The sequence below is a fragment of the Neodiprion lecontei genome, chromosome 1, assembly GCF_021901455.1.
Source record: "Neodiprion lecontei isolate iyNeoLeco1 chromosome 1, iyNeoLeco1.1, whole genome shotgun sequence".
Lineage (NCBI taxonomy): Eukaryota > Metazoa > Arthropoda > Insecta > Hymenoptera > Diprionidae > Neodiprion > Neodiprion lecontei.
The window spans coordinates 39716345-39742462 of record NC_060260.1 but is presented as its reverse complement, the minus strand read 5'-3'; the positions used below and the strand labels follow the sequence as shown (position 1 = coordinate 39742462).

The 26118-nt window shown below is 38.3% G+C and overlaps 4 protein-coding genes across 5 annotated transcripts; all 4 read right to left on the bottom strand.

Annotated features, from left to right (window-relative positions):
- Positions 1-420: 420 nt before the first annotated feature.
- LOC107224510 (tyrosine-protein kinase receptor torso) lies at positions 421-15412 on the bottom strand. 2 transcript variants are annotated; one of them, XM_015664582.2, is made up of 18 exons: positions 14050-15412; positions 8915-8954; positions 6889-7025; positions 6588-6714; positions 6393-6500; positions 6144-6214; positions 5805-5964; positions 5554-5723; positions 5134-5275; positions 4915-5054; positions 4319-4565; positions 4070-4242; positions 3085-3172; positions 2893-2961; positions 2487-2560; positions 2209-2423; positions 1995-2132; positions 421-1687 (listed from the first exon to the last, which is right to left on the bottom strand). In XM_015664582.2, the coding sequence occupies exons 1-18, from the start codon at positions 14179-14181 to the stop codon at positions 1441-1443; spliced, it is 2478 nt and encodes an 825-aa protein (XP_015520068.2). In that variant the 5' UTR covers positions 14182-15412; the 3' UTR covers positions 421-1440. The 2 variants fall into 2 exon arrangements, with proteins under 2 accessions (XP_015520068.2, XP_015520069.2); XM_015664583.2 differs by having other exon boundaries at positions 422-1687; positions 14844-15412.
- Positions 15413-16778: 1366 nt separating this feature from the next.
- On the bottom strand, positions 16779-17083 carry LOC107224507 (dolichyl-diphosphooligosaccharide--protein glycosyltransferase subunit 4). Its single transcript, XM_015664579.2, has one exon. The coding sequence runs from the start codon at positions 17081-17083 to the stop codon at positions 16979-16981; it is 105 nt and encodes a 34-aa protein (XP_015520065.1). The 3' UTR covers positions 16779-16978.
- Positions 17084-17884: 801 nt separating this feature from the next.
- Positions 17885-20047, bottom strand: LOC107224508 (gustatory and odorant receptor 22). Its single transcript, XM_015664580.2, has 4 exons — positions 19980-20047; positions 19216-19578; positions 19045-19134; positions 17885-18536 (listed from the first exon to the last, which is right to left on the bottom strand). Exons 1-4 carry the CDS (start codon positions 19998-20000, stop codon positions 18468-18470), a joined length of 543 nt encoding a protein of 180 aa, XP_015520066.2. The 5' UTR covers positions 20001-20047; the 3' UTR covers positions 17885-18467.
- LOC124296630 lies at positions 20006-21012 on the bottom strand. Its single transcript, XM_046746695.1, has 5 exons — positions 20991-21012; positions 20559-20659; positions 20337-20492; positions 20069-20237; positions 20006-20025 (listed from the first exon to the last, which is right to left on the bottom strand). Exons 1-5 carry the CDS (start codon positions 20992-20994, stop codon positions 20006-20008), a joined length of 450 nt encoding a protein of 149 aa, XP_046602651.1. The 5' UTR covers positions 20995-21012.
- Between the last annotated feature and the right edge of the window lie 5106 nt (positions 21013-26118).

Here is a 26118-nt window from a genome sequence, read left to right as displayed (position 1 = left end):
TGACTTTACGAGATATGCTTACTTGCTGAGAGATCGTAAGGTTTGTGGATTTTTCCTTATTTTATTATACATAGACTGGCAATAGCCAAGTTGTTCTTGTCTTTTTATTGAGATATGGTTTTGGTAATTTGGTTAACGTAGTAAGCAATAAACTGTGTAATTGTAAGTGAACCACAACTCTCATACCTTTTGAGATCTGTAGCATTCATAGTTGATTTTCGATAGATTTCGAAATATGGTTTATCTCGGGTTTTACTCGTAGAACCGGCTATTTCGAATTGCGTCTCCATGAGCGACCATCTCGCGGGTGAAACACACACGAAGAGGACGACAAATACCGTATCACGTCCGTATTTTCTGGTACTTATTTATTAATCAACGTATGCAGAAAAATTTTGATTTTTTGCTATGTTACGTGCGCAAACGTTTGCTTTGCGTGTAGTAAAACATTTACTCTCTTAGGTTACAACACGTTGTTATAATATTATCTGTATACGATATTTTTTACGAGCATTTCTAAAGTAATCTAGGAGCATTGTGACCAATGTGAGCAATTTGTTCACAATTTTCTATGAAACAAAGTTGAAGACTTGAAGGATTAGCTCTCTCTACGTTTCATCTGTGTTTTCAAGTAATGATGCCTAAAATCTTCCTTCACGCACGCTTGGGAAATCATAGAAATCTGGTTTGTGACTCACAAATTTTTCATTTTTCCTATTCAAGACGAAATTCAATCAGGACCAGAGGCGTGAACGAGAGGAGAACAAAAACGTTCAGTGAAATTTTCACAAACGCGACAGTAGACGTCATTTTTTGAATTTCACATGATCGCAACATCGTGCAGATGAGAACCGCGCTATTCAACGTGTCTCCCGAATGCTCCTTCGTTAATTTTTACGATAGTTAAAAAGTAAAAACGAACTTGAACTGTACTACTCGATTTTGTAATATTTGTTCTTTGTGCTAACGTTATTCAAGCTTCGTAATACTATTCGAAAGTCAGGAAAGTAGAAACAAAAAATAAGTCAATAAAAGTTGTATCAAGGCAGTGTCGAAATCCGTATAAAATCTAAATACACTGTCTATTTTTCACGTATTCTCACAAACTGTCATTAAATAACAGACAACGACAGTATCACCCAGCTTCTCAAAAATCAGTTTCAAGCATTACACAACGGCGGCGGGTTAATCGCACTCCCAACTTTTACCAACTCCTAGAACCCAACGTGCGAGCGGATTCTCCCACGTATAAAATTGACGGTTCGTGAAGCTTGCCTGTATTGTAATTGTACTATCTCTGATATCGACCGCGTCGTTTCGTCAGAGCTTACAGAGTATCCACGCTCTAATTCCTATCTTCGACTGAACCTCCATAGGTCCAAGAGTCTCGGTCCCAGCCTTGAGCTAATTTCTCGATCTCGAATTTACCGCAACAGAGGTTCATTCTTTAACGATTTTCGGCTCAAACTCGTTGACGTATCTCTGCTGGTGTTCAGAATAAGCGGAACACGAATTAGGGATTTTTAATATCGTGTCGTCAGGCGGCGTCCCTCTCGATACATCGTTGAGATCAAGGTACTCATTTTCCGCAGCTACGCTGAGCAGTTTGTCGAGCTCTTGTCGCAGGGCTGTGAAGGTCGGTCGATCTTTGGGCTTCGTTTGCCAGCAGGACAGCATCACGTTGTACCTGTATCATCGATCGCTATAACGATTTAAGTCTCCTTTGGGAACGTCCATTAATTACGTGGAGTGTTCATTTTTTGTTTTTTTTTTTTTTTTTTATAATTTGACACTTTCCCTTATTTTGAGCTCACGTAATTAATGGACGTCCCCTTTCTTCCAGCTCACGCACACACACTGGAAGATGAATACGGCATGGCAGAGCCTCGATTCGCGGTTTTCACGAGAGCCTCAGGTGAGTACCAGAGGACGATTCCGGCCGTATTACGACCTTCCAGTGTGACCGTTTATCGGAAATAACGTGACCGACTCACAGTGCGACGCTGCAGTTGGCGGGTCGTTCCATTCTGTACCCCGTTCGCAGTTTGGTCAGCACCTTGTTCGTCGGTATTCCCGGATACGGACTGCAGCCCAGAGTCACTATCTCCCAGAGGAGAATGCCGAAGGACCATCTGCACCGAAATAGAATTTTAATGACGAATTGTAGGTGACATCGATGTACGCGGGTTCCGGTGTTTTACAGCTTACACGTCGCTGTGGGTGCTGTAGACCTGGTGAGTGAGCGCCTCGATGGCCATCCACTTCACCGGAAGTCGTCCGTTTCCCTGTTTCTTGTAAACGTTCTCCTGATAGATGTCTCGGCTCAGCCCGAAGTCCGATATCTTGACGGTTTTGTCGTCGCATACGAGGACGTTCCGGGCTGCCAGGTCTCTGTGAACCACTCTGTTCGATGATAGGAACTCCTGGAGAATTGAGAAAGCGTGAGACGAATGTTTGCAAGCGGTTCGGGACCGCCGGTTTCTCACCATTCCCGTCGCTATCTGTCGGCCAAAGTTCAGCAGGTCTGTCACTGTCACCATGTCAGAGTCGCAAAGAATGTCTGTTGGCGAGAAAACGCATGGAATGTAATAGTTGAATGGTAGTCCTTGTTTTCTACGAATTTTCTAAGTAAATTGAAACATTTCGTACAATTTCGTGCAAATAATTGTAAATATTCATGGTTTCTCAGAAAAACTTGTAGATTTCCCTGCACAATATTATTTTTTCTTAAAAAAATCTACAAGATAGTACAATTTTTAACGAGAATGAACAATTCTTTATCAAAACCTGTGCGTATTTACAATTTCGAAAGAAACAATACGAAATATTCCAATTTCCGTAAAAAGTCGTCGAAAATGGTATATAGAAATTTTCACCAGGGTTATTACTCACCTTGGTCAACCGCGTATCCGCGATTCACGACGAAATTTGATTTCTGCATGTCGTCTTCGATGTGGTTTGCTTTGAATGAAACGAGAATGGAAGATGAAATTTACCGGTATTACACATATTTCGAAGCTAGTCAGTGGTAAACGAAACGACAATATAGCAGAGTGTGTTAAAATTACATCAATATAAACTTACGAAATTTAAATATCACCTCGTCGGCGTTTTTCTCTGTCTTTGTATCGTTTTTTGCATCCTTCGCCGATATCGTAGCCTTCTGGATTATCTGCATCGACAGGATGAACAATAAGTTAATTTTCACCAGATTTATTGTTAGAAATTTCACATATTCAGAAGCGTCAACGTCGTGTGAAAAGTCGTTTCCATCGATCTTGCCATTTGTTTGTTATCGTTCATTTTTAACACTCGACAACCTTAATAATTAATCCTAGAACGGAAACGGGGGATGAGAAAACACCCCTCGTGAATTTAAATTTTATGTCTTCGACTCAAGACACCGATCATAGTTCAATCTCATTATCGGAGAGTGAAAAAAGTATTTTTACTCCACGTAATTTTTTATTAAAAAAAGAAAACCGTACAAGTGCGAGTAAAATTCGCGCCCTGAGAGTTCCGTACAAAATTGATTATTTTTTTTTTTTTGTCATGTGATATAACTACAAACTAACAATTTTCGGATTGTTTTCTTTACCTGTACTGTGAGAGCTTGCTTCTCTCCAAATTTCATGATTCGAGGTCGACGGGAAGTACCTTATGGTTTTTTACGAGTGAGTTTGCGAGTATCAAAATATTTCACACAAATGGCTGCGTCTTGTTGATTGCGTCGACTTAGTTTCAATTTTTTAGCCCTCCAAGGGACCGTAAACCTCAGCATTTGATATTAATTTTAACCTGATACGTTTGGACAAACGGACAGACGGAAAACGAAGTGATCTTGAAAGGGTTCCGTTTTTACCTTTTCGAGGTACGGAACCATAAAAACGAAGAAAACGAGATCCTATAGGACCCTTGACGATACGATGTACCCGAGAGATGGAATTTACGAAATTGGGGCATTTTTTCACCGCCCGTCACCGGAAAAGGTGAAAAAAAGAAAAAAAAAAATAACGATACTCTCGTACAATTGTTTGTACAACTACTGATCAATTAGTTGTTAGCTCACCGAGCGTAAAAAGGACTGCAGATCTCCCCTGGAGCAATACTCGACAACGAGAAGAGGCCGCTGACCGATCGTGCAGCATCCAAGGAGAGAAACGATGTTCCGATGTTGTCCGGCAGATTTCATAATTTTTATTTCAAGCTCGAAGCATCGCCGATCCTCTTCGCTCGGATTGTCTGTGTGATTATGAAAAAAAAAACAAACACAGAGTTATCGAAGTGCCGTCGTGCCGCGTTTCGTCGCTCATCCTACCTCGCAACATTTTTATCGCCACAGGAGTCGTCTGGCCTCTGTCGTCGCGTAAACTTCCCAGCCTCACAACCCCGAAAGCTCCGCTCCCCAGGACTATCTTAATCTCTAAACGGTCCGGGCTTATCTCGTATTCGTCAGCCGGTGCCAATAAGCTCTTGAAACCGACGCCGATTCTATCAGGATTTCCGTCATCGAAGCCCTTGATCGTGTCTAGGGCGGTGTCCTTGCGATCGATACTCTGAATTTTCTATCCCCGTATTTTAAAATCGGTATGTTAAAAATTGTCGTTTTTTCTATATTATTTGTTCAATGTATTACATAAAACAAGGGAGGAGAATCGTCAAATTCGATTATGCATGATGAATTTTGACTGAATCGAGCGAAAAACATTTATCTGTATACTTGCCGCGTGTCAGGATGTCCCATATTTAGGGTGTTGCGGAATATTTTATCGCATGCCCTCAAAATCAGGCTATTGTTTGGAAATTATTTGGATAAGACTTGGGGAGTATGCGTTACAAAAAATTGGTCAACACCTTAAGTTGTACATATATCCGAATGCTGAAGGAGTAACTAACGTGCTAGAAACTAGTCACCTTAAAATATTTGGATCTCTCTCGGTTTCGCTTCCGTTTCGCGTGCCTGTGGTAAGCGTATATCCCGGTTCCCATAACCAAAACGGCACTTGCCAATAACGTCACAATGGCAGCGCCCACGTTCGATATGTCTGACGATTCTTGAGGAGAAGAAGAGAGAAGGGTGAGAAGAAATTATATTCAAGAGTAGAAATCACGCTACGAATTTGACAAATGTACCTTCAGGCTCTTTCGGCAATAATTGCGTTACCGAAAAATGTTCCTCGATACTCTGGCCTTGACCACCCGTGGAAGCGGCTCTTATCATAACCTGGTATATGTCCGACATTGTCACGTCCGGAAAGACGTCTTCGGTAGCCGTCTGTAAAACAAGGTCGGTGAGGGTTGAAAGAATATCTGTTCATTCTCAAGCCTTCGAGGTATCTGCTTCAGGGTGAATCAAAAGATAGGAAAAGTGGAAAGAAATGTTCGAAAAATCTCCAGCATGACTTTTTTTTCATCACATCAAGAAGGTCCGACCCTTCATTCGTCCTCAATCGTTTCTTCAGAATTAAAAATACTCGTCGCACCATGTGTGGAGGTATTTGACACATACGATGAAGACGTTGAAAATGAGCGGAAAAAATTTTGCCAACTTACACCGGAAACGTTGTGAACCCTTGGCCCTGTGTAATTGGAAGTAATTGGATTCATGAAGATCATGTAATAGTCCGGAATTAATTCAGGCATCCGCCAAGTCACCTTCACGTCGTAAATGTTACTGAACTTGTGGATTGTCGTTGCGTTCAAACCCTCCACCACACCTGGCGCTGAAACAGACCGATTCATAGTTATACATAGAGACTTTGATGATTAATTATCATCGCTTGGATCCAGCTTTAATCACTCACCGCAAATGGTCAAGTTTTTGTGAAATTGTAGGCACTCAGGGGTTACCAAAGTGGCCTGGGCTACGCTGCTTGTCACCTTTCTTTGGGTCGATGCCGTGATCTGTATTGTGTACTCTTTTGAAAATTCCAAGTTTGCGAAAGTCGTTTTGTGATCAGTCGGCTGTAATTGTATTCATACATTTGTAACGTATATCATTGGGAAGAATTTTTTAGATTTAATAAACGTGACTTTTACATATATACATATTTGTACTTTTTGTCAAGTATAGCTAAAAGTCGAATAAAGAAATCGAGTTGTGACTATACGTATAGACTTGCATGGCATTAGCCAGCACTTACTTCCTCAGGATTTCTGAATTGAAAGTTGTTCGACGGTTCCAACAGTATAATTTCGTAGTGGCAGCTGTGATCTGAGGGAAAAACAAAAACGGCAACAATTATTGATAAAGTTTGTTCGTTAATTATTTTTGGGAAAAAGAGAAAAGAAAATACGATAGAAAGAAAAAAAATTGTCGATGAATCTCAATAAATTGTATAACTCGATTTTCGAGTGTCATTTTTTTAAATTTATTTATCACATCATCTCACCGTTCGCGGGTGTGAAACTTATTTCTGATTGCAGTCGGCGCGGATTTTTAGGATCGAGTTCCGGTCTTCCGACTGAAATATGGGTCACCTTACTCGGATGGACAGTTTCTGTAATGTAAAAAAACGGCTCGTGGATTGATTTTAAACAATTATAAATCGGGTCAATTTTCGCGTTGATTACATTAATTTACGCACCCATCATCGTGCTGACCGTCTCTGTGATTTCTGGTAATGAAACTCCGTTCGCCAATATTCGGTGTAAACGAAACGAATAGGTTGTCCGTGATTGTAATTCGTTTATAGACGCAGTCGTCTCGTTGCTCTTTAAATGAAAGTGTAACGAAGTATTTTTCCAGTGGTTCGAACAGTTTTACAACATTCTATTCATATTTTTTACCATTCAACGGTAAACCACTAATCTTCGTCACGTGCATTCGATTATTTTCCAAAAAGTCATCCAATTACAAGCGAATTCGACGATTTGTGCAATACTCACGATAACCGGTTTCATCCAATTTCCATTCGTCGCACTACGACGTTCAATAACGAAAGTTCCCGGATTATGAACCATTCTGATGAAGTTTACGTCTCGACAGACGAACGTTACGTTCGCGTCTGCATACACTTTGAGATCTGAAAAAAATGTTGCTTATTGTTCAGTGGTAATTAGTAAGAGTAAAGTGAAGGTTTAATTTACGTCGAGGAATCTTCAAAGTTTTTTATTTTTCATTGTTATGCTTATTAATGGATTCCAGAATTTCTTATATTTCAGTGTTTAGTCTCAATGGCGGGGAAGTTTTTTGACATCAGGTGAAAATGTTCACACACCTTTCGCTTATTATACGGAATAGGTATACTTAGCAAGTGAGACAATGATAGTAATCGATACTCTAGTCAAATAATAAATTGATATCGCATCGCGTCGTTCATGGGAGTAAATAGCAAAAACCGATTGAGGGGAAAAATAATAGAGTCGTGCGATTAATCGAGTTTGAAAAATACTCGATCATACTCGATTGATCATTGATAAAATAATCGATTGTTTTCGGTCATTCTCAACACACGTACCCACCTACACCAGGTGTGTACAATCGATCGATATTACGGATCCGAAACACTGTGTATCGTGTTGTATAATAATTATCTGCGTCTCAAATTGTTGGTAGTATAACACACACCAAACAGCTATGCATATATATGTGAAACGGTGGAGCCAACTTTGTTGTTTGAAAAAGCAAAAACCTTCGATTCGAGACCACGCGCGTATCACACATGATATTTTATACGCATGGGTATTTACAGGTATGTATAATGCAACACGTCGATCGTTGCTTACTTACATACCCACATAGGTATAATACACGCGACGCAAAGTTTCAAAAAATGTAGGACATTTGTCAGCTTGTCACGTACGCTTATATCTGCTCTAACCGATCCCGAAATAGGTCCAGCGGACATCGATATCGTAAACCTGTAATACTAAACGGAGAGAAGAATAACACAGCAGGTTTTGCTCAAAACTGCGGGAAAAGCGGGATACGTCAGGGCTTATTCGTAAAAAATACTCACGTCAACTGTGTTTTTACTATTACAAATGCAGCAGATTTTACTCTGCACACATTGGTTTTCACTGATTCTACAGAACCCGAGTCGAGATTTCGACCCTACTTTAAAAGCCTTATTCTGATACTCCACGCGATGCTCCTCTGATATGAGAGCCTGTTTAACGTCTCGCTATCTATACAAAAAGTACTCAACTAGCGTCTGGATTGGCGATTATGTTATTGTAGTTAATCGGAATAATTAGATGCGGCAAGGGATCAAGGTTGCGAAAGTATGCTAATTCAAATAGTAGTCCGTTATATATTACCACAGTAACAAACAATGCCCCGAACCTGAGATTTTTAATCAGCCGAAAAATTAACTAACACAATTAATAATTTTCGGAGTATGATAAATTAATTTGAATTACACCGATTGTTACCAAAGTAATGAGTATTTTTTTCATCGAACTTTTGGAAGCGTTGATCTTAATATTCAATCACTGAAATTGTACATTCTATGGTAAAGGACCTGTAGAGGTTTTAAAGATGTCCTTCTTTGAACCCAAACGTAAGATATTAGAAACGGAAATATCGGCCAATTTTATGTCTAAAATAGGTTTTCTTTTTAATACAAAGTTACTGAGACTCGGGTAAATTCTCCATTTTACGAAGTATATTTTCCCAAAAAACCTGATGTGTCCTTTTCTTCCTGCTGTTTTGTATAAAATCAGCTGTTTCATTCTCTCCGTGTATGGTTGAAAAATTGACTAATTCGTAAAAACCTGGCGTATAACGACGCTACGAATTACATCTTTACAATATTATTCACACGCCATTCGTGTTTATACAAGTATTATAATTAGTTATATGGTTTCGTTTATGTTACTGCTATGGCGAGTTGTAAATTACACTTGTATAGAAACAAAATAAAAAAATTGAATTATATAAGTATGGTAAAATTTCATGTCAACAACTCACAAGTTATCTCTCTTTCCGTCTCATCGCAGTTTTTCGCCCCCTGAAAAACAGTTGAAGAATATTTAATAAACAAAGTTTTTCTTACAACAATGTTGTTTGATATTTTTTTTTTTTTAATCTCTGTATTTTATTGTTAAATGAATAATCAGACACGTGCCGATGAATCGGCAAATCTTTCGAATTCGATCGTTCTAATTGTAAGTCGATTATCCCACGTTCATATGTATCCTGCATAACACGCGTTTAAATTCCATCGGGGTTTGCGAACGTGACTCGCACTTGAATTTCGATTAATCATATATTCCGTCAATTCGGTCACCGGTGTTTAGTCGTACGAACAATCAACAAATTACGACGAGTCAACGGTCAATAACGATAGTTAATATCAGTACGAGAAACTAATTCTACCAAAATTCGAACACCACTCAATGAAAATATTTATAACGGCCAGTATCGTCTTATTGTAATCAGGGTATTAAGTATCGGAATAGCAAGTACAGTCTCTGTACTTATTCAACGTTAACCAGCAGCTGCATCAATCTCAGCGAAATATCGCGTGAATTTTCGGATCGATAGATCGCGTCGGATAATGGCACTTCTCATTTCACATGTAAATAACATGCGCGAGTACAAGCATAAGATTCCCTCATTTTATCCAAATTTTATACGAACTATTTCGATTTACACGATATTTAAAACCACGATATATCATCGTTTTCCAATTTGCAAATAATCGTTGACTATCCGCAAACTTGTTACACGCGCGTGTATGTGTATCTATGTATACGTACGTTATTTACACGTACATGTAGATGAAATTCGTTAGTAAATACATACATGCATAGACTTACAGGTATATACACACCTATACGCATAGATTATGCGACAATAATAAATTCCTACATCTTGTTTATTCGATTTTGTTATTCATTGGAATTCAATTGCCTTACAGATTTGACCGATGTGTGTGTGTGTATCATACAAATGCAAGTATCTATTGCGAACACGCATGTTTTTCCAGCGTATAGATACGACACTTGTATTAGGTACGCAGATTGTACCTACCCAATGTTTTTTTTTTCCAACTATAAACGTACGTATAGGTATACATATAGATGTATGAAATATCTATTGTATCTGCAAAACGAGAATTATGATATGGAAGATTTTATTCTCTTTCCTTCTCTGTTTTTTTTTTTTTTTTTATTTTTATTTTTTCGTTTTTCCTCCTTCTCGCAGCGATAAATTTATGTTATTAATATAATGATTACAACCCTGAGAACGTTAACTCGACTTAATTCCATTTTATATTGGTACACAGTAGCGAAATCGTCATCGGTATCTAACTTTTTTGCGTCGGTCTTATAAATTCAAGTGTATTCATTCGATTGATCCCGATCGATATGTGCGATAGATAACGGCTGTAATGTGATTTTTTTTCTTTTCTTTTTTTTTTCTTGTCCGTATAAAAAGAGTATCCGTTCCTTTTTTTTTTTTCGTTCGATCGTATTTTTTTTTCTTCTGCTTCTTTTCCAACTTCTCTTCTTGTCCGTTCTTATCTTCTCACTTTTTTTTTCTCTCCCTCCCTCTCTCTCTCTCTTTTGCCTCCCTTCTAACACATTTATACCTGCTGGCACTTTTCAATAACACGTATGTCTATTTTTAACTCGACGCAGTTCTGAGCTAACCTCATGCATATACACCCCATTTTGATACAAGAAGTATTTACATACGATTATGTATAATACATATGTATATAAGTTGAGCAGATACTTACGTGTATGTATATACTTGGTTATTTTAATTTTTTTTTTTTTCTTTGTATTCATCATTTCGAAAAAATAACCCATCTTTCGTGGAATGCCCCATAGTTTTTGGGAGAATCCTCCGTATCGCGACTGTGACACACCGGAAGCGGGTATGGACTTTTTTTGGCGGCGACGGTGTTTGCTTGTAAATATGTCGTAAAAGGAAATAAAGGTGAATAATGGACAGGTATATGAAAAAAGGATGAAAAAACCAGCAGTGGAAACCAGGCTAAGGGGTTGGTGAACCGGAGCCATTTCTACGTCTTTCTGTATCTTCTTTCTCTCATTTTCATTCTCATATTTACTCTCTTTCTCTCTCTCTCTCTCATTCTCAGCCTCAGACAATGCGCGAATATATGACTATACAATTTATATCTAGCTAGAATAGGAAAATATGTGGTGTAGGTGTAACGTAATATACGAGGTTGAAGTTAGTAACGTTATCGTAACGAAACATTCGGGGAAAAATTTCTATTATCTTAACTTGACAATAATTTTTAAGATAATAATATTTCGAAGTATTAGTTTTATTGCGGATCACTGGATTTCAGACAATTCGAAAATCGCGAAATAACAGGTTTTCCTCGGCATGAATCGTTACCGTAACGTTACTAACTTCAATACGTACGATCGAAATATGGGAATTTTAAACAATGTCCGGAGCGAAAGTCAATGAAAATTAGCCCCCATCCTCGTAAAGTGTATTGAAAATATGAAGAACCGCGCGGAAGGAAATAAAAATCGACGAGGGACACAAATTTTATCGTACTGCATTTTTTTTTATTTCATTTTTTTTCCACTCCTCTTCCAATAACGAGATATTTTTTTATCTCCAGCGAAAAATATGCCACCAAGGTTTTACCACTGCGCCTTCGTACATATACACGTATAATGTCGTATAATTTTACCCATAGATAAAACGTTACGATACAACTATAAACGCCCGCTTTGCGAATGACCTCTTCCTGTCCTTTATACAGCTTGTTCCATTGACGTTATGTGTAGTATAATAATGCTGTCTTTCCCAGACTCGGAAAGGTGAAAAATTATTTTTATAACAGATGCAAGATCTTCGCTTTTTTACTTTCATTTAAATCAAATCCGGATGGATAGTATAATTAGCCCGTTTACGATCGGCGATCAATGAAAAATCAACAACTGGCGGAAAAGTAACTTTTATACTAATTAATGGTATACTATGTAAATGAATCGAATTATAAATATTTTATTAATTTCCTCATTGCGTAAATATTTCAATTTATCGATCAATGCGATTTGATCACGGACTTTCGGCAAGAAAACAACGCGTAATCTGTACACGTGTTACAAAAAACATTGTCATGTAATTGAGGAAAGTTAATTGTGTGGTGTAAAAAGAAGAGAGACAAAAAAAAAAAAAATGCGAATGCCCCGTGTCGGTGAAGAAATAATTTGCATACATAGCCCTCTAAATTTTGTGTATGTAGTGAAAACCGAGCCACTCTGACTTTACTATGAAAACTGTGGAAAATTAAAAAGTTCCTAAAATTTTCTCGGGTAAAATCTCACTTCCATCGGAATGGATCCGATTTTTACTCCGACAAAGTGACAGTTTGTTCGAAAAAAATTTTTGGTAACTTTTATTTTTTTATTTTTTTGATGAATGAATATCTGTTCGAAAGATAGCAGCGGTCAGTTCTGCACTTCGCAGAATGCTTTTATTATTTTTGAATATATCCGTCTTTTCGATAAAATTAAACTCGTCCTTAAATTTTTATCTTTATTATACAGCTTATGCGCGACTTTGTACTGCGAGTTGAGTGATTTTCGGGTTTAAATTGATAGATAAAATTCGTGTCCAGGTGCTTGAAAACTCGCTTGTAGGTTTTATAATATACATATAGAGTAGGTATAGGTAAATACGCCTGAGGTAATGAAAACGTGTTCACGTGTGATATCGCTGTGTACACATCCATGTACATACGTATGTTTAACTTTAGTGGGTCAATACCCGAATATTTATTTTAATGGAACACACGCCCACCATCGGCCAGCGACATGATTAAGCCTTTTTGGAATACCAACATGTTTTTCCTTCCTCGTCTCGATCTTTATTCGATTGCATTGGAAGCGTGTGTCAAAAATTAATAACGCTTTCGGTGAGAAAGAAAAAGAAAAAAGGTAAAAAAAAACTTTTATTTCTTATACAGCCAATGGTTCGAATATTTTTGGAATTGAAAAAAAGTGGTACGTACAAGTAACTATTCACTATGATTTAAATATGCGGTTGTCGATACTGGATTCTATGGTTATTGCAGCGTGATTTATAAAGTTTGATCGGTCTACGATAGAAATTCTATAATATACATTCGAACCACTTAAATTCGACTTCCCCGACTTTGGAGGGGAAGTAAGTCGCTTCTCTTGCTCTTCACCCTCTTTACCTCTTTTCAATGCACCTGCGTAAAGCATGCGCAAACGGTGACAAAGCATGTGTTAAAATGAATATTTTTATGAAGAGGCTAACCCGTAAATTCTAATTCGAATGTATACGAGTTCGACCGTAGTAAATTTTTTTAAATTGAACAAAGCCTTAACATTGGTTTCATTGTGCAACGAAATTAAATTACATATCGCAATACTTGAAAGAAAGTATAGTACAGGTGAGCATAATCAAATAGAATACAGCAACACATAATACCAGAGGTTCTCAATACAGCTAAAAAAAACTTGTCTAATTTACTTTCTACTCAGTGTTAGAACTATACTTTTCGTTTATGATAAGAAAAGCAAAAAAAAAAAAAAGAAATGAAAATAGTCAAGGATCGTTTTAGTAATAACAACTGGAAATTTTTTTCTGCATTGAAAACTCCACGGGTTATTTCCTATATTCAATTATTTCTTACATTTCGCATCGCAATTTTCCTGCCAAATTGAATCTTCTACAACGATTTCCAACACGTATATCTTGTAACTCGATCTTCCTTACCGGCCGAGATTATCTTCACTACCAATTTTCGAGTATGCGCGCATACGGAGATAGACACGCAACTTCGATATTCGTCATTTATGGGAATCACGACGCGGAAAAAACCTTGTTGTAACAATTTGTAGGAAAAAGCTGTTGCCCGACTATTTTCGGCCGACGAATTTTTGTCTTTTTTTTTTTTCACACACGTATCGGATTCTTCGCGTATTTTTTTCTCTCTGAGGCCGACGTATATCGTCGATATCGACAAGGTGTTCGTTCCTCCTCATAATCAACCTAAGTGAACCAACCACGTGTCCCGGATGCGGAGTATACGATGGGGATTCGGTTTGATGATAAACAAACGATGGCATACTCACGTCAGAATCGTCAAGATCACACATCGCCCTCCTGACGACCTTCTCAAACGTCTCGAAACTTTCGGCGCGTAACGGCGTCGTCATTACGAGATTCGTCAACAACAATGGTACGAAATAATTTAACACCCGCATTTTTTTTCCTCAACCTGTTCAAATACCGAACATGATCTATATACAATACATACGTATAACAGACGTATGTATATGTTATGTGCACGTAATCATATCGTATATCATGCGCGTCGACATTCAATTCGCCGACAGAAAATTATTTTTTATTACCCACGTACGATCCGTTTCACTATTCTTATATATTTGGCAATGATGTATTATTAATGTTAACACGCGAACAGTTTGCGTTGTCAATATTTTATTTTTATTTTACAATAGCCGCGTTCTACATTCCACCTGTAAATCCGATTTCTACATTCGTATGATATTTTTAAACATTGCGAGAGAATTCAGTTTAAAGCAGATAAATTTAACGCGATAACATTTTGCATTATACCAACAATCAATTTCATTCTCACAATTATCGTTCCGTCAATATAATTTTGTCGCATTGTTTGCTTTTTTTTTTTCGTTTTTTTGTCCAACGAATTCACAAAAGATTATCAAACAACACTGCGAGTGAAATTATGACGCATAAAAGGCTGTCTCTTAACGTTTAAGCTTTAACCCCGCGATATCGTTTCGAACTACTCGCAATCGGCTTCGGCGGCTCAATTCTGTGCGAACACCGGCGTTGGTTTAGCAGCGTCACTGGTCGCTACAAAACCGTTGTTGACACTTACGAAATTGAGTGGAAGAGGCATATCGGGGATCGCTGCTGCGGCTCTAGAAGAACGGAGGAAGTCGGCTTCGCGCGTCTGCGCATCCCTTTCCGTGCACTCGCAAATGTATTCCGTATGGAAGTGGAAATTTTCGTCGTTTCAACAGGTTGCCGTCTAGCTCGCATTATTCCACTCTGACCCACACCTACTCCTCTGTCGGTGTATCATCGGAAATCTAACCGTGATCTCGTTGCCACAAAATAAAACCTCCTTTCATATCGTCAATCAGTCTGTCGGTTGGAATGAAAACCAATACACGTGGGCAATTTGGTCGTTATATTACGCGCAGAAAATTTAAATTCCTCTAATCATTCGAATTACAGTCGCGCGCAACTTTGCTCCATTCAAATATCCATATTCTCATTCTATTTTTTCTTTTTTATCTGTCGGTAAAAACGTTTTCCGCGCGAAACAGTGTTCTTTTTTCTTTTCAATTCAATGGCGGTACAACGTGGTTTCCATGCGATTTGAAATAATTTTTAATAAACAGAACGTGCAACGCTTAACAGATTTATACCGCATACTACGGTGAATTTCGTTCGCGTTATGCATAACATAGTATAAGATTGTTCGATGAATTGAATTCTATTATATAGAGCTAGAGCATGTATTAATAATATATATATATATATATTTATATATATATATATATATATATATACGTATAAGAACATACCGGAGAAACTAATTTTATGGTATTGCGACTGATGTCAGACACAGCAGACAAGGCCGCACCGTTTCTACTCGCGGTGGGTCTATAACATCGTGGCGGGGAATGCGGATGTCGATGATAAAATTTCACCAGCAAAAACAAAAGAAGATACGAGAATGAGAAATCGAATGAAAAAAGATAAAAACACGAAACGGGGAATAAGATACAACGTCAAGTTTAACAAAAAGGACAAAAAAAAAACAAAAGAAAACAAGGAAAGAAAAACGAGTAAGGATATAACGTACGATCTAACCGTACCACTGTGTCTGACAGAACTTTGTTAGGGACGATCAGAAGAAAAAAAAATAATAAATAAATAAATAAACCAAAGAAGATAGAAAAATGAAACACAGCGCTAAATCAACGAGACTGCGCACTCTACTGCTTCTGCTTCTACTGATGAAAAGCCGTCAAGCTTGATATTGTGTAAAATATTTGTCAATGTATACAAAACATTCCGCAAAAGTAATAAAGAAATCCATGCAATTGATCAACTTTCCGAAGTTATAACGATCCCATTCATTTGCAGTTTTCTGTTTTCTTACCAGTGACGTTAAATTTTCGTTCAACTAATGCTTGTAGGTATAATAATAATAATCGTAATAATAATAATGTTAATAATAATAATAATAATAATGGATACAACCTGGGTTTTTATATACATCATTTTGACGTTGCTGCAGACGCATCTCATTGACTATGCGACTTTGTTGCTCGTCTGATGCTTGCATGATGGGACATTTGAAGGTGATTTTGCCAGTCAACTGTTATCTATATACTCGCAGAACTGCATTTCAATCAAAATTGAAAATCGCGGAATATGATACAAAGTTTCTTCGTATACTCGATATATTATACGTGTAATATAAACAGGATGCAACGTTTCACGTTATTATTTTTTTGCGAAACGTGACATGGTTGTGGTTTTTTTTTTTTTTTTGGTCTTCCGTTTCTGTTTTTGTTTTTTTTTTTTTCATCATCGTTTATCCAGGCACGTTACGATTGTAAAAATGAGGACATAAAAGAAATTTTTTAAAAATGTTTAATCCATCTCGCTGAGCTTTAAAATTCGTATTCCTATCTCTACAGTAGGTTTCTCTATTTTTTACAATATGAAGATATTAAATTACAGAGATAGGAAACAAATTAATACATTGCACTGAAAATGATGAACGCACAATCAATGCGATACATGAAATGAGTTTTCTTTATTCAGGGAACGTCACGACTTTCATTGCGTAAAAGAATGTTGTGTGTGTACAAAAGAAATTGATAATTTTACATTAACGATCTTGAATGGAGTGCTCATAGAGCTGTGAAACTTTTTCACGGCGAGCGTTTTCATGTTTGAGGTTATGGTAGCGTTCTCCATTTCGCCGACGGATCATTTCGAATAGTTAGCGTTTATATAGTGGAAGAGAACCACCAAAAAGAAGAGCGTCACCCCGAGGATGTTCGAGAAAACGGCCAACTGGACGTCGGTGATCATCTGAAAATTGTTAAACGGAAATCAGTGATCTGTCGGTCAAAAACTTGACGGCACTTGCCGCGACCGTCGTTTGATTGAATTTCTAGTAACACACGCGGTTTATGTTTCAAGGAAAGTCTGAGTTAATAGAAGAAAGAAAAAAGAAAGAGATAACGCTGGTTAATCATCGATGGGGAAAAAATTACATACCTTTGATTCCTCCTAGTTTTATCTCTCTGTGAAAAATTTCTCTACCGCAAAGTTGCTTGGACACGTCGTCTCTTCTATTTACGTGGCAACGGCACAGCAGCCAGCAGCACTCGTCGATTCGTCGCTTGGAAAGCAAACGCGATCACAGCGCGTATTGGAAGACGCTGGAAACACCTTGAGACTCGGTCGGTAACGTTGGGATTGCAGCTGCTTACCGTCTTTAACGGTAAGCCAGGAGGTTGAATTTGTCGTCGGTAAGTCAGATCGGAGTCGGTAGTTCGGTGAGAATTTGATAGATGCTACGTGATGTATGAAAATCGTTCGAATCAAGACGAGTATTTGAAATTAATTTCGTCTATTCATTTTCACGTCAAATCGTCGCAGTCCTTTTTTTATCGCAGTGTTACAGTTGATTATTAATTTTAAATTCATCCCTTCTCGCTTTGAAAAAACTTGAACAAACCGCATTACACGTGAAACTCTTGATGTTCTATTCGCGTGATGAGCGCGATTGAATTAAGCTTCGTTAATTGTTATAAATTATGTTTTATTGCCTTGAAAATTGTATACACGGCCATACTGCACGAAGAAACTTTACGGTATAATAGGTATACGATATATAAACGTACGTATAAGCGAAAAAGTTTCAATTAATCTGGATTATATATAAATTGAAACTAGCATGCAACGTTTCAATAGCCTTAATAATTTTTACTCTTTCAACGGTCTGCAATCATAAGAAACTAAAATTACTTTCCAAAAATTTCAAGACGCCATCATTCGCGAATCCATTTTACTCATTTTATTTCGCCGACTCCAAACGTTGAGAATAAATAATTCAATACCGAACATAACTGAGTAATTTTTGTAAGGTCGAGTAAAGTCGTCGTCCTGAATCGATTGAGTCTAATTCGGAACTCGAATCAACATCACAGCTCGTAACTTCCTTCGATCGGTCGACACGAAAAGCCATTTTTCGCGGTAGAGATCGGTCAGTTTCGATAACGCGACAGGGGCCATAAATTACTTTTCATAATGCGAATCTAATGGCTGAAGAATATCAAAATTTCTTCACAATCCACGGCTAAGTTGATCGATACATGCCAAACGATACTTGCAACTACTTGCAAGGTCATTGCTCCCAAATGATCGTGTCAATCCATTCTTCTTCAATTCTTCACCTTGGATTAGGTACCTACGTCCTTGGTAAAGCGATCTTGAATTGAAGCAGAACGAGACAATACATCGCCACCGAAGAAGCGTACTGGAAAGAAAAAGGCATCGGATCTGGGTTTTCGAAATTGATAAGAATAAGAAGAAGAAGAAGAAAAAGAAATCGTTCAGATGCATAATTGATTATGCAAGAATTAAAGAACAAGGGAAAACGCAAAGGAATAAACGAACTGTAGAAAGATTTGACGCGATGTGTGTAATTAATTATTCAAATCGACGCTATCGCTATCGCGACATTAATTTATTCCACCGTAATATATGAAATTTCCCGGAATTGTTGCGGCTGATTTTCACCGCAGCGTTGATCAAGATAAAAATTTCTGTATACATTTGTTTGACGGTATTAAACTCGTTTTTATTTTTTATTTATTTTCTTGCTGAACCTTCTGTACTGAAAAACTAATCAGAAATCATATCACACCGTTTCTACAGACTCGATTGTTCGTTTCCAGTTTGTTGTTCTTTTTTCGTCCGAGTTTATCGAGTTTGATAAATTATTGTCAACCATTTTATAGGAAAATCGACTTCACACTTCTCACCTCGATGACGGTTTTCCTTCTGATCGTGAGATTTCCGGTCACTACAAGTGCAACTTTCCTGGCGTTGACCGTATCGAGGAAAAACTCGACCTATGTTTAATGGAATAAAATCGTTTGAAGAGTAGCGTGTATATTCAATTAGACGGCTGGCTAATTTGTACCGCACGTTACCTCTTTGGCGTTAAATTTTGACAGTCTGTGAAGACGGATGTCGAGGAGGTCGTTTCTGACGGCGTTTGTCATTTCCTCGTGCATATTGTAAGCGGAATTGGAAAAACCGTAGAGATGAATGCCGAAGTAAGATATGCAGACAATAAACCCGACGAACCTTGCTGTGAAGACGATTTCCTGGGGGCTCAAGATTTTCGAAACCGTGCAGTAAACCGAGACGAAAAGATTCATGTAAAGGGCGAGAGAGTACAGTCCGTAAATGTGGCTGACCGACGATGACATCTTTTCGATAAGCATGTAAATGTGCATCCATAACATTCTGTACTGCCTTATGTCAACGTAAAACGAGCTCTCCGTCAATTCCTGAACGCATAAGAAAAAGGATTGAGAAAAGGCAACATGTTATACTTGCTGTAGATACTTTCGTAATTCGGTGACGTATTTTTTTCTTTTTCTGAAACAAGGTCTAGACATTAGTACATTTACGGTACCGTTAGAAATCGTTACGAAGTACAACATTTTCATTGGGAGCCTATTGCTCGAGGAAAAAGGGCGGGGTTGAAGTTTCGAATTTAAAAAGTTCCGAAAGCGCCGGCTTCCGAAATATTTGGTGGCGAAACTTTGAGCTTTCGTCAAAGTTTGATTTCTTGACTTAAAGTTTCGCCGTCAGAAGATTTAGAATTCGACGCTTCGGGAATATTTCGAATTTGCAATTTCAAACCCGCCCCAAGGAAAAAAGCAAACATCCATAGATTAATACCCACCTTTTTCATGGTCCTCCGCATGGTTCTTACCGAGCAAACGAAAGCGCTGCACTGCAACGACCACCAGACGCAGAAGAAGGTATGGAGGCTGAGGACGTGGTAGAATCCGAAGGATTCGAGGAGGGTAAAACTTCCCAGCAAGACGGTCTGCGATATCGGTATGCCTACGGCCATTGCGGTGCCAACCGACTGAGCCGCAATGAATTTCGCCCTGTAGTCGAGCTCTATCAGGCTTCCGGTCACCGTTAGGAAGTGCTTCTGGAAATAGGCGCCGAGGATGAAAGTGCGCCTGGAGGATCAGAGACGTCGGGGGTGAAGAAATTCTCGGTGAGGGGGATTGTTGTCTTTATTAGGTACCTGAAAGCGAGTCCACATCGTGAGGTATTCAGCGACTCCTTTGCTCGAGGGCAGGCTGACGAGTTGAAAGAACCAGTGAGGGAAAAGAGCGAATATGAATATCAGAGTGATGAGGTACTCGTCGAAGGGGAGCTCGGGCTTCTCGAAGTTGAGGAACTGTAAAACGTTTGTGAAAAAGTAACCCGGAATCAGAAGCGAAGATGTGAAGCGATTCGTACGCACCTTCACGTAAGTCGAGTACCCGACCATGCAGGAGGTCAGAAGGTAGACTAGGACCGAGTAGAGGGTCCTCATCGAAGTCCATTGGAACTGGAAAGTTCCTGCTGGAAAATTTATACGTTGTAAAAACTTTATCGTAGTCTGATTATCTGGTACTTCCCTCGCTGCATGATTCAACGCGTTATATCATATAAAATTAACCACGCATGCGCGAGTTTTATCGGCTGTTCGCGCAGGCTGGCCATCCCGAGTTCTCAGCTGTCAAACTGTTTCTGCCGGCGATGTGGTTGATATGAATTTTCGAGGTTAGAATCTCAAATAATCGAGGCAGCGACTCGGAAAGGTTTTGGAAGCATTTGTTATCGGTTCGGAAAGTTGACTCTTCAAAGAACGGTCGGAATTTAATGCTTATGCTCTTTGAAAATTCAAACCTACACATTTTCCGTACGTTGGCACGCCTGCATCGCGGACAAGAATATTGATGCGGAAATATTTCGCCGACCAATGAGATAGAATTATTCGGCGCCTGCGCGGTTGATTTTCAAGTTTCAAAAGATTGTCCCTGTATACTGTGTGACGCTTATCGTGCACGAAAAGATATGTAATGTAGATTTTAATGGACAGCACTTTCTTGGAGTCAAATATACATTAATCCCGATAGATGTGCCTAAGCACATATACATATATTGTAAATTTTACTATCGGTTTTGTGACTCTGATTATCGGGTTTGTAAATATTGCCACAATTACTGTACAGATTTAACTTCAAGAAAGATGCCGTGCTCACATATTCACTACGAGAGATGTAAAATCGACAATATTTCTCTTTCGGCGTGTACACGGTTCGAAATGCAGTATAACTAAGGTAGGCCTGGGAGGGAAAATTTTTATTACAGGCCATGCGGAGCGACGAAAAAATAGCTTCATATGCGCAGTTGAAATCGTAGCAACTGTATATATATATATGTATACGTGGCGATTCGTGATTTTTAACGAAAACAAAACGCACCTCGCGGTGCTACTTCCGTTGCTTTTGTACTGCAGCGATTATGCGTACATGCACACACACAGACACAGGTACAAAGTGCAGAGTTATTGCGCCGCAAGAACACATCGAACTTTGAGATTAATAAAACAGTCAAGTCGGCAGTTTTTATTATCAACTTATTACGGTGTACTCGGAAAAGTGTTCTATACCGGTCACGTTGCGAAATAAATATGAAAAGTGTAAAAAATAAGCAGAGCATAAAGGTGATAAAGAAAAAATTAAACAATTAACTGCACACTTCAGACCAAGAATAGACCTTCGGGGTTTCGGGAGAGCGGAAATACGCCGGATAATAATCCGATCCCAAGCAAAATACGGGTGGATTTGAAGTACTCGTCTCGATACTTCCGAAGCTCAAATCGAACTTCTCGCCGCTGACGCATCACGGCTCGTCGTCTTCTCGTCTTCGAGTCACTGGGACACAAGTTGTGTCCGGCTCGATTCTACTCGCTGTAATTGTGGGTACATCGTGGATATTCGGCGGAACCGATCCGCGGCGGCGCGACGTTTCCTGTAATGATTACAGCTTATAAGTTTGTGATTAAAAGCTCGTTAGTAGCCTGCACTGTCAAAATGTCTCAATCGTTTGATACGTGCCTCGGCGGTTTGCGTCGCGCCGACTGTTGAAGACCGCTTATATTACAGAAATTTCACCCAAGCCCCTCGTCTGCTCGAAACGTGTAATTGTATATTCATGGACACTCAACTTCCGTAACTTAATCCGCGGTTGTGTCGAACGAATGTTTAAAATTTGCATTCGTCTATAACCTGATTTTCTATGTTGAAAATAATACAGATGTGTATATTTTATACGTATCGTGGGGAAATTTTGATAGAATTTTATATAAATTTTATATAGTCCTGCCGACTGGCAAGCTGTTATACAGTAAAACGTGTATCGGAAGATTAAAAATTGTTTTACCCGATTGTTATTTACCAAGAATCTCAGAAGGATTTTTGCAATTTTATCAACCAGCGGCAAAATATTTAAAAAAATAATAAATAAAACCTGTATGTATATTGAGCTGTACAGAGCTAATTGATATTATAATTATCAAATTTCGTATCTGGAATCCTTATTCTTCTGTCTGCAACTGTTGTTATTCGAAGATACAAAATCTTCACGAGCATAGTAAAATCTGTTTGCAATTAAACGTCGATTCTTACGATAATAGTAAATTCTGTTATTATTTAGGCAGAGACCTTTTTTCTTCTTCTTTTTTTTTTTTTACTTTTAGGTTTTCTTACGGTGCATAATTTTTATAGGTCACGACGCGGTTCGTTGAGTAGGAAGCGGAAGGTGAAGCCAAATCCCCTCCCCCAGCCCCACGAAAAAAAGACAGACGTGCAAAGGATAAAGATTGAAAAACTGAACACAGGCAACAAAAAACAGTTCGAAAGTCGAATGTTTTCTGGATACTTCTGTGCCTGTTTCTCATGATATTGCGGTTCGCATGGACGGTCTGCAGACGAAAGCTCCGCCCATTACCTGAAGCGAGAATTAAACCTGCAGAACGTTAGACGATTTCTTTGAATTTTATTTTGTTTATCTCATTTCCTATTAGACCTAAGATATTGTGATTCCCTCTCTCTCTCTCTCTCTCTCTCTCCCTCTTTCGGCTGCGTAGAAGGGCACACCACAAGTTTTGGTAACGCAATCCCTCCGACGCGGCTTTTCGTCATTCCGTCGGTTGTAGCAACAATGCGAATGCGGTGAAAGGGCGTCACGGTGGGTGACGACGAGCATTTTACATTTGCAAATTTTTACCTTTTTTCTCCTCCCTTTTCCTTTTTCTCCTTTCAAGTCCTTTATTTTATGTTATGTTCATGCATAGGTGTACACTCCGACTCTTGTTTCACGCCCTGCGTCTATCAAGTTGCCCTCGGCACCGACAACTTCCGTCCTTTTCTGCATCCTGCATCCTTCCACTTTTCGATATTCTCGTATTTCTATTTTTAGTCTTTTTTAGATACTTTATTCACGGTGCATTCCGTGAGATAGGTATCGATCCAGACCGGATGTTCAGGTTTTATATTTGCCGTGGAATTTTTCACGTCAAAGTTATAGCAGGAAAGTGCGATACTATTTATTGATAAGATTATTCAACAACATCTGTCTGTGTTATGATTTAATTTGTTTTTTTTTTTTGGAATCAGAAATAATTCTGGAAAATGTAGTAAAATATAACAACGAAGGATTGAAACCTTGTCGAAATTCGAGGTTTCGTTGCAGCAAAAGATACGTGCTTTTAATTGATTATTACAAATATGTATGAGTGATAAATATTTAATATCGTGATACGTTCGTTACATTTTGATTTCCAAAATGTACGTTTTTTTTTCTCATGTCATTGTTTGTTCTTTTTTTTTTCATTTTATTTTCATATTAGAAATTTATTTGAATTATTATTATTTTTTAATATCATCACATTCTAAAATAGCGTATCTTTGGCTGTTTTCGAAAACACCATTTTCGACAAGAGCAGAAAAATATTGTTGTATTTCACTAAATGTTTGTAAATTTTTTCACATTTTAAAAAATGAGTAATTCGAAAATAGTAAATTTAATCATATCTTAGACAAAGATAGTTAAAATAAATCAAAAAAAAAAAAAAACTTGCGCTTTTTATTTCGAGCAGTGTTTTGACGTAAAAAATTGTGGAGAAAATAGTGAAATCTCTCCATAAGCTCTCTTAAATTATGTATCGAGCTGTGTTCTAGAGATCTATTCCGTATGTAATTTCGATTCTCATTCTTCTTCGATCCGCGGTTAAATTCCCTGGTTCTAAATATTGCGGACATTGCGATTTTATACACGCTCACAAGACAAAAATTATTACCAAGTATTGCATGATATCGACCATTTTTAATGCGAAAAATATAAAATTAACATATTTCTCGTTGAATACCTGCTTCATACGAACTTCATCGTTAACATTTTTCGTGTTTTTAATTTTTCAATCCTCTTCGTAGAGAAATTTTATGTACAGAAACACTCCATGTATCTTTCGATAATTTTATAACAAAAACGTCTACATATACTATCTATAAATTCTAGAAAAAAAAAATAAATAAAAAAATACAAGCATATGTTAAACGTAACAGAAAATTATTAACATCTGAAAAACTCGCTCATACAATTTATTCACCCTTCGTTCAATAAATTATATTACATCTATCAATTATTCGCGGTAAATAATAAAAGTCAGTTAAAAGGTACTGCCTTCGCTTCTCGGGCGGTAAGAGGTTCAATGCCCTGTTGCTGGATCCCTGGACTGATTTCGCGCCGACACACTGCAACATACACTGATATAAATATACGTATACGCACATGTATGTGTATTTAAAACCTGAAACGAACACAATTATATGTACGTACAGCGATAAACGACAATGGTCGATTTTGATGCACACACGCAGAGCAGTTGCGTGTAAATCTGTGCATACGAGGCGCAGCTGAGCCTGCAGACCGCCTATCTGAACCGTGAAGAGAGAAGAGAAGAAGGGAAAGGAAGGAGCGGGTGGGGGAGGGCTGAATAAAAAGCACGAGTCATAAACTGGTAAATAGGTTGACCCATTTACCTTCGCTTATCGCTTGGCGCAAGCGTCTGGTGATTCACCGGGCAGTGGACGAGCCGTTCCGTTCCGTTCGGTTCGGTTCCGTTCCGTTCCGTTCCATTCCTGCTGACTAGTGTGAAAAAGCCATCAAATCGCGGGAACCTGACTCAACCGAACGCTGCCGGACGCCTCGGCATCGCATCGCCTGACTTTATACCTGTCGACGAACGCTGCTCGAAAGGACTGAGACAGCTGGCCAATTCTCTTACAGAAATACGCGTTGTGCTGGTTGGAAAGTTTTTCGTGAAATTATACAGACGCAGAACACCGGCCGATGCATGCATTGATCGTGAAGAAGATGGAAAATTTATTCGGATATTTTTATAATGTTCGTCGATTTTTTAACAATTTTATAGAAAAATTTTAATCTGTGAAAAGATGATCGTAAACTTTTAACCGAACAGATATTCTTCAGCTGTGTAAATCAGAGGATTTAATCGGCAGATATAAATCGCTCTCTTATCGTGTTCAGAAAATATTTCTTATACAATGAATGAATTTTTTATTCGATTGACCCACTTTTGTTAATTAGAATCATTCAACCCAGAACAAATTTTAATTTGCATGATTAATTGTTGTTTTTATTTATTTATCTTTTGAGAGAGAGAGAGAGAGGGAGAAAGATTGAATAGGTACAGCGTTAAAGCATTTTACCCGGTGAATTCTTCTTCCAGCATATTTTTCGTTCCTTTTCGGATGCCTTTGAGTATACAAATATATTTCCTCCTCACCCGCCTTTCGGTCCCGCTCCTCTTTCTATGAGGTCCGTAAAGACGAGAGTGGCGTGAGACGGGCAATATCTTCACGGACTGGACTCTTACTCATCCCTTAGGAATTCATAATAGAATGCCCTCGACAAATTTGTACATCGCATTCTTGACGTCCAACTGCTGTGGC